At 48.0% G+C, this 8,841-nt stretch overlaps 1 protein-coding gene across 8 annotated transcripts in view; it reads left to right on the forward strand.

Moving 5' to 3' along the window:
- The window catches only part of TVP23A (trans-golgi network vesicle protein 23 homolog A), a 31,040-nt gene that overhangs the window by 14,859 nt on the left and 7,340 nt on the right, over positions 1 to 8,841 (forward strand). For 3 of the 8 annotated variants that reach the window (XM_036928216.2, XM_036928217.2, XM_036928215.2), the window contains 4 exons: positions 5,181 to 5,325; positions 5,838 to 5,927; positions 6,163 to 6,291; positions 7,260 to 7,388. In XM_036928216.2, coding sequence (XP_036784111.2) covers positions 5,181 to 5,325; positions 5,838 to 5,927; positions 6,163 to 6,291; positions 7,260 to 7,388 — 493 coding nt within the window. Of the gene's footprint in view, positions 1 to 3,435; positions 3,940 to 4,371; positions 4,543 to 5,180; positions 5,326 to 5,837; positions 5,928 to 6,162; positions 6,292 to 7,259; positions 7,389 to 8,084; positions 8,145 to 8,841 lie in introns of those variants that run through there. The other 5 variants (XM_036928218.2, XM_036928220.2, XM_036928222.2 and 2 more) reach the window with 4 other exon arrangements.

Genomic DNA, 8,841 nt, shown 5'->3' on the forward strand with positions numbered 1-8,841 from the left:
AGCCACCCCTGGCCTGGCCTCATAGGAATTTTATTTCCTGGAAACCTTAGGGATCTGAGGTACACGCTCTTCTCTCATTCTATGAATAAGTAAACTGAGTCTCTGGGCAGTTCAGTTCCTTGTCCAGAGCCATCTGCTCAGCAAGGATGGAGTGAGAAAGCAGAGCCAGGCTTTCACGGGACCCACTGTCCTGGTGGGGGCTGTGGCTGGGAGAGGAGCTGGTGGGCATTTTTACTCCATATGGGGTTGGCCCTCTTTTTTGCAGGGGGACCGGTGAAGTCCTGAAGAAAGGGCCTGCTTTCTGGAATTTTCCTCATGCATCCTACCGTACTGGGCCATTACTCAATTGGGGATTTTTAGGTCTGAAAAAAAACATGCATTTTTTTTTTTTGACCACAGAGAGCCCCCAGAATATCAGCCCATAGGCTTGCTTTATTCTGAAAGGAGTCTTGCCTCATGCAAAGCTGAGACTGCCTCTGATGATTTATTTTTTTGCTTTTTAATTTAAATTTACATGGAAGTACAAAGAACACAGAGCCTGGTACCCCCAAGGCCTGATCAGCACATGGCGGGCCCGTTTCATTTTCACAAGCAGCCACTCCCTGCCCCTGGATTATTTTGAAAGCAAACTCCAGACATTGTCTCAGACGCTTTCTCTTTAGTGGCAGAAAGTAAACCGAGGATGAAAGATATTGTCTTTTCTCGGACCTCTTTGCCACAGTGAAAACTAGAGAGCTTTCCAGAGTGTCTGAAAGATGACAGAGGATTTAAAATAGGATGTTTGATGAGGAATTCAAGCTGGAGACAGTCTTAAAAAAGAAAAAAAAAGTATGGTTTCCAAAGTCATTTAAACAAAGGCAGCTTTTCAAGATACTGTTGGGTCGCTGCTGAATTTTGGATTAAATCAGTCTTTTCGTGTCAAATCAAACTCACCATAGAAGTTTACGGGAAAGAGGACGTGTTCCCCTGGGACACTGTCCTTCCCAGTTTTACTCTCCATCCTCTGTGTAGACAGACCCCTCCACCCCCTGCCAACCTGTGTCTGTTTACTTAGAGTGGTTTTAGGTTTACAGAAAAACTGAGCAAAAAGCACAGAGTTCCCATAAACTCCTCCCCATCCCAAAGCTCCCCCTTTTATTAACAGCTTACATTAGCCTGTACATTTGTCACAAACAATGAGCCAACATTGATACACTGCTATTAACTCGAGCCCCCAGTTTACATCACGGTCCCTTTCTGGTGTTTACCATCTGTGGGCTTTGATAAATATGTAATGATCTGTGCCCACCGTTATGGTTTCGTATTTTTGTTGCCCTAAAATTTTCAGAGTGTTTTCATTGCCCTAAAAATCACCTGAGCTCTACCTGCTCATCCTCCCCAACAGAACCCCTGGCAACAACTGATCTTTTAACTCTTTCCATCCTTTGCCTTTTCCAGAACATCACAGAGTTGGAATCATACAATATGTAGCCTTTTCAGACTGACTTCTTTCACTCAGTGGTAGTCACATAAGACAGCTCATTTTTAGAGCTGAATAATATTCCATTATGTGGACAGACCATAGTTTATCCATTCACCTATTGAAGGACATCTCAGTTGCTTCCAGTCTGGGGCCATTATGAGTAAAGTTGCTATAAATACTTGTGTACTGTTTGTGTGGACTTCAGTTTCCAACTCATTTGACTAGATACTGAGGGGTGCAACTGCTGGATTATATCACGTGGAGCTTTTTCAAGGTGACTTGCAAAGATTTTTCTTTGGTCAGCAGCTGCACTCAGAATATTTTTTTATTGAGGTGTAGTGTACATACAGTAAAGTGTGCCGATCTTAAGTATGCAGTTTGATGCACTTCTATACATGTGCACATGCAAGATCAAGATACACACTGTCTTGAACCCAGAGGCCCCCTTGTCCACCTTCCCCATCACTGCCCCTTCAGTCACCCCCAGAGATAACCCTACTCTGACCTCTAGCACGATTTGTTGGTTCTGCCTATAAGATTTGAAAGCAGAGTTTTTTTTTCTGTTTTGGCGGGGGAGAGGCCCTTAGTGGCAGTTTGCTTGAGTTTTATATTTTGAATGGAACCTAATTTCATTACCAAATTGTCCCTGCTGGTCTTTAGGAGGGGTTGGCACACTTTCTGGGTAAATATTTTCTGCTTTACAGGCCAGTGAATAAGTGAGCATGGCTGTGTTCCAGTCAAACTTTATTTATAGAAACTGGAAGGACCAGATTTGGCCCTTGGGCTGGAGTTTGTGACGCCAGTGATTTTCCTTGGTAAAATTCACATCTAGGCTCTCCACCAAATTGGGAACCTGCATGTCCCGGGACATGGGTGGCCCGATGGATGTTTTCAGGTGACTTTCATGCACATTCCAGTTGAGAACCTTCTGTGTTTCCCTCCAAGGAGGAAGATAATAGGTGTCTGGGGCCCAGAAGCATGGAAATGGATTTGAACTTGAACAAAAGCCCATCAAGCCTCTCCCCACCTTGACAGCACTTGAAGTCATCACCTTTCCCCCTTTTACCATCTGTCATTCTTTCCTTCTCCTCTGCTAGAGGCCACGGGCTTCTACCTGGCCCTGCGGAGCTGAGCAGAAACTACTACCTGTTCAAGCTGAGAAGGGCTGAGCAGGGACCAGAGGGCTGGAGGACGGGGGGTCCCTGTGGAGATGCAAAGTCTGCCCTTGGGGGGAGAGAAAGTTGTGGTCAGGTGGGGAATTTACAGGGTGGCTCCTCGGAGGAAGAACGGTTTCAAGTGAGCACGGTTTGTGCTTCAAGCACTGTATCTTTTTGCTCTCCTAGGGAGTGCCTGCTGCCGGCATTCGCATTTTACAGAAGCAGAGACTGAGGCGTCCAGAGGTTACGTAGCTTAGGGAAGACCAAGGAGCTTTTCAGAGGTTGGGGCAGGACTTGGCGGTCTGGCATCTCTGTACCTCTTGCCTCTCAAGGGGTGACCAGGCCAGGGCCTGGGAGGGTGGAGTTGAAGCCAGTGGCATTGGGCAGTGGGGTGATTTGGTGTGTGTGTGTGCATTCCATGGCTGAGTCGGTGGCAGGAGAGCACACAGGGGGGACAGAGGAGCCCACGGCAGGGGACGGCGGACAGGGCCTAAGCGATGGCCTTCAGAACGCTCAAAACCAGAAAACTGGTTGGAGGCCACATTAGTGTCAGCTGAAGGTGCAGGCTGGGCAGACTCTAGCTGGGGACTGAATGCGGGTTTGGAGGCAACCCAAAGGGCCTAAAACAGGATTAAATCAATAATCGAATGTGCAGGAGGCACCCTTTCTACTTATTTTCAGCATCTGAATAATAATGATGCTGGTGACATTACAAGTTAAGGAAACAGTTAACTGGGACTCAACTAAGCAGAACCTTCCAACGATTGGAATTTTTTCTGCATTTTATTTCAGGAAACCACAGCCAAAAAAAGAAAAAAAAAAGTGGGTGGGCAGGGGATTTATTCGAATGCATTAACTTTCAGGTTTTACCCTGGATCAGTGCACACTTGGGTCTCTTGCATCTCTTAAGTCTATCTTTTCTCTACGAAGAGAACAGAAGTTCCTAGCAATCCTTGGCGGGCTTGATCACAAAGTTCGACACAACAAATATTTGCTGAGAAATTTAAACGGCAGGTGCTGTCGGGGCTGTAAAAATTATCTAAACCATAGTTTCTGCCTTTGGAGAACCTTCAGTTATTGCAAGAGGATCCATTTATCTTCAAGGTGAAAGGGCAACGTTCTATTAAAACAGTTAGTTGAAAGATCCTCAGTAAGATTTAAGACAGAAAGGGAAAAGAGATTCCCAAGAGTCTCATCCCCTGGAACATTGCAGATTTGAAAGCTCTGCATGATCAAGCCTAATTCTTAGCTGCTGGGTACTCTTTGCAGGCTGGCTTTTCATCCACGCCTCCCGGAGAGCTCTGGGTCTGAAAGGCACAGGTAAGTGCGTCCTGGGCAATAGAGGGTGTTCTGGCTCAGCGCTTCCTGTGGCCCATCGGGAGTAAATGCACAAGTCACTGTAAATTCTGTTTCTGAATCCTGGTTCATGTTCCCTTGGGAGACAGAAACAGCACAGTTCTCTCAGAGCCCAGTTTGGTCATTCTGACACGTTCCTTCCTGGGAAGAGCAAGCAGGCTTGTGCCCGGCAGGTGGCTGGGCACCTCTTGGATCCCACCAGAGGCTGCCAGTTGGCAGTTGGAGGGCCAGTGTGAAACAGCCTGTGATGTTTTATTAATATGAATAGTCACCATCATTTAAAAATCAGATTTTCCAGTGCTCGTCTGGATTTCTGGCCTCTCCTGAAAATGTCTGGTCTGGAAGTGCTGGGCAAGGCGTGCTGACTGGAGCCGCCTCCCTCCTCTTCCTCCCTAGCACCTGGTGGCCCTCTAACTGCCATCTGTCATCGGGCTTGCACTGTCACTTTCTTGATCAAAGTTGAGTGTCTTTTCTACCTGTGCTCTACCAAAGAGGATTCCAAAGAAATAGAAAGCTATGATGTATTCTGCCCAGCCCACGTCCCCCACACGTCCCCTGCCTCCCCAGGTACGTGGCTGACCCTCGCTATGATTTAAGCCTAGGCCTCTTGTCTTTCAGACTTTTTTTTTTAAAGCAAGTGATGAGGATGCCTATGTTTCCCTCAGTTCTGTCTATTCTGTGTCTACAAGCACAGTGAACAAAAACCGTCTTCCTCTAGACCAAATGTCATCATTCAAGGGCCACTCATCGTGAGCAGCTGCGAGTTAAGCCCATTGTTGTCACATCACGACCACTTCCCTCTCCAGGAACGCGCATTCCCCGGTGACCGAGACTGCACACCCGGGGGCTGCACACGCTCAGTCTGGCGGGATGACCCAACCTTTACCTTTAGGGAACTGGACATTATCGCTGCGAGGTGGGAGGGCTGAGATCACTGTCACATTTCACTTGTGACAACAGTTTCGTAGAGGACAGGTGATATCTGGAATCAGGCTAGGGGGAAGTACGGGATGCTTCGAGAGGGAGAAGGTGCCGGTGTGAAGGCTGTCCGGCCCTTCTGAATTGCTTCTGATTTGCTGCTGTGTCTTGAGAGCTGTAGCCTGATCGCGTTGGGGCTTGAAATGCACAGGGGAGAACATGGAGGGCAGAGTCAGTGGCTGGCCTTCCGGCCCTTGAAGTGAGGGGTCATCTGGGTCCTTTCCTAGGCACCCCTCGGCCACCTTTTTCCACCTGTTCTTCCGAGTAAGCGCCATCGTCACCTACGTCAGCTGTGACTGGTTCAGCAGAAGCTTTGTGGGCTGCTTCGTTACTGTGCTTCTCCTCCTGTCCCTCGACTTCTGGTCTGTGAAGGTAAGGCCCCCTCACCTTGGATGCCACAGCTCCCGAAACACGTGGGCTGCGTCCCAGGCGGCCTGTCCCAAGGGCATGTGACTCATCTGGGCCCAGAGGCACTTTGGTTTAATGGGCTGATACATAAGACTCCTGAACCCCTTCACTTAAAATTAGAGAAAGAATACATGGTTTAGTGTTGAATAAATGACTTCTGGGTACCAACTATCACGGTTGCAAATATATCATGAGGGTGACTGCTCTGTGTGGCTTGGGATTTTTTTGTAAAGTTTACGTATATCTAAAATTTATATATTTGCGGGGAGGGGAGTCTTGTCGCTTTTTAAGGAAAGCCTCAAACACTTTTTTAGAAGCCTCAAAAACTCATTTCAAGAAACCACCACAGTTTAATTCCCCTCCTGCTCCCAGTACAAACTCAGCACGAATGGGAGACCTTATTGTATTCATTGTGGAAAGGTTTTGACCCTCTTTACCTATGGCGCACTTAGCTTCACTGTGTTCACTCTGCTCAGAACGTCACTGGAAGACTGATGGTGGGCCTCCGCTGGTGGAACCAGATAGACGAAGATGGGAAAAGCCACTGGATTTTTGAAGCCAGAAAGGTATTCTCCATTACGAGTGAAACCAGAACCGGGAAAACAGCCATAGAAAGTTCCCGTGGGTTCCTTTGGGTGTTGTGCAGATCTGATTCCTGCCCTACACAGAGCCCACTGCTGCCGGCGCTCCACGGAAACGCACACATCGCAGAAGTGTGTGCAGAATGAATAGAGGTGATAGCACGCTCCCATGCAATCGTTTTTTGCTAGTTTTAAGAACTGAATCACTTTCTCAAAACAGGTCTCTCCGAATAGCACTGCTGCCACAGAAGCGGAAGCACGAATCTTCTGGCTCGGCCTCATTATCTGCCCGATGATTTGGACTGTGTTCTTTTTTAGCACCTTATTCTCCTTGAAGCTAAAGTGGCTGGTAAGGCAACACCTTGACTCTTGACTTTGCTTTGATGTTGGTACAGAACCAATGGTCCCGGGAGTGGGTTTTTGTTACCATCATTGATGGGTTCAAACAGCTTTACTGAGGTAATTCACATACATAATTCATCCATTTAGTGTGTACAGTTCAATGGCTTCTAGTATATTCAGTTGTGTGACCATCAACACAATCAATTTTAGGATAGTTTCATCACCCCAAAAAGAAACCCTGTATCTTTTAGTGATCAGTGTCCCCAACCCCCAGCACCCATTCACCTTTCTGTCTCTGTGGATTTGCCTGTTTTGGACATTTCCTATAAATGGCATTGGATATTATGTGGTCTTGCGTGACTGACTTCTTTCACTTGACGTATTTTCAAGGTATGTCTGTACTGTAGCATGTCAGACTCCTTTTCATGGCTGAGTAATATTCCACATGTGTGCCACGTTTTGTTTATCTATTCATCCATTGATGGATGTTTGGTTGCTTCTACCTTTTGGTTCATTGGAATAATGTTGCTAAGAGAGGAGGTTTCAGAAAAAACTGACACCCTACCTTGGACAGGGAACCCTCCCGAAGAAGGAATAAGCTAGCCTCAGAGTTCTGGAGTTTTATTTCAGAGTTATATTCTGTTGCCATGATCTGGTTCACTGAATGATAAAACAAATTAACTGTAGACAGGATGCTCAGCAGCAGAATTAAGTGTGGGCTCTGGAGTTTGGACCCTGGCTCCTCCACCCGTCAGCTCGGGGAGCTCAGGCAGCTTTGGTTTCTCTGGGCTTTAGTTTCCTGCCTGTAAAATGGGATGAAAGTGGCACCAGCCTCCGGGCTGGTGATGATTAAATGGTGTCTGAGTATCTGTAGGCGGTTGCTATTGTGTAATCCAGAGCCACGTCTGCTTGGTTGGGAAGGAACATTTCCGTATGTGCTCTAAGAAAAATTACTTTTGCTTTGTCTGAGCGCAGGCCCTCGTGATAGCTGGCATTTCCCTCCAAGCCGCTAACCTGTACGGCTACATCCTTTGTAAGATGGGAGGGGAGAATGACATCAGCAACATCACAGCCAGTTTTCTGTCCCAGACAGTGTTCCAGACGGTGAGTGACTGAAGTCTAATTCCTGGGCCCTGCACTTCGGACCCCTGCTTAAAGTCAAGAGGCCTATTAGTGAATGTGGTTTTTTAAGTGTTTTCCATAAGAGCCAGGCTGCTGTTGTTAGTTTTTTTTGTGTGTGGTAAAATATATACAACATAAAATTTCCCATTTCAATCATTTTTAAGTGAGAGTTCTGTGTTGTAAAGTTTGTTCATGCTGTCAGGCAACCATCCCCACCACCCATCTCCAGGACTCTCATCTTTCCAAAGTGGAACTGTGTACCCATCAAACACGGACTCCCTGCTCCCAGCCCAGCTTCTGGCAGCCATCGCTGCTTCCTGTCCCTAAAGTGTGACTGCTCTGGGGACCGCACAGAAGCCGACTCTTAGTGTTCATCCTTTGCCTGACTGCCACTGTTAGCTTTAGATGACTTTTTAAAACTATAGAATTAAGAACCCCCCGTTTTTGCTTATGACCTAGCATGTATTTCTAGAAGGGAGAAATAGATCTTTCACATTGGATGGGCTCATCCTGAAAGGGCATGAGCTGTCTTGAGTTTGAATATGCGGCCTCCTGCCTACACACTGAGTGGCCGGCTCTGTGGGGTTCACACACCGTGGGTCTGCTCTGGCCATGAGTCGGCAGACCAGGCTGCTCACGTGTGAGGACAGAAAGCCACAGTGGACTTTCCCTTTGCAGGCCTGCCCAAGTGACTTTCAGAAGCCTGGCCTCGAGGGGCTGGAGATTCACAAGCATTAGGTAAGAGGCGGGATCCAAGTGGGGGTCTGGATGGCATGGCTTGGGAGGATGCAGCTCCTGGGGGCTCACTGCACCTGTGGCCTGGGTGGGCTTTCCCAGTGCCCTGGATGGCGGAAGGCAGCCTGCGCACGGGGCCCTCCTTCCCAGGGCTTTGTGGCCTCATTGCCATTTGGAGGGGTCCCACCTTCCTCACACTGGACACACATCAATTTGACCATATGTGCAGGCATGAGGGGTGGGGGAGGGAAATGAGACAGGAGGGAAAGAACCGGGGGGCTTGCCCAGCCTTCCACCTGCACTCCGCCTGCTGGAGTGAGATGGCAGAGAGGGGGGCGCACTTCCCCCTCAGCACTGCGGGAGCATCTCACGGCAGTGAGCGTCATTCTATGGTTTACTCCTGTCTCTTTAAAACCCTGTATATTGTCTGTAGTGAACAAAATCTACTGTAGTGTACACACTACTAGACAGTGTAGACAGACTCCCAGGCCTGTTTACACAGGGGATCTAAGGGCTTCTCGGGGTTGTTGACTACCCTCGGCTGCATCGCATGCACTGACCTCAGCACAAGCCCTGGTGCGAGGCTCTCACTGTTTTAATTTTCCCTGCCTCTGAAGAACCATCACTTGGACTGTGCTGTCCTAAACCATGACTGTGTTCTCCAGTGCAGACACACACTTGTGCTCGGTTCCTTTTTTAG

The sequence above is a fragment of the Manis pentadactyla genome, chromosome 10, assembly GCF_030020395.1.
Source record: "Manis pentadactyla isolate mManPen7 chromosome 10, mManPen7.hap1, whole genome shotgun sequence".
Lineage (NCBI taxonomy): Eukaryota > Metazoa > Chordata > Mammalia > Pholidota > Manidae > Manis > Manis pentadactyla.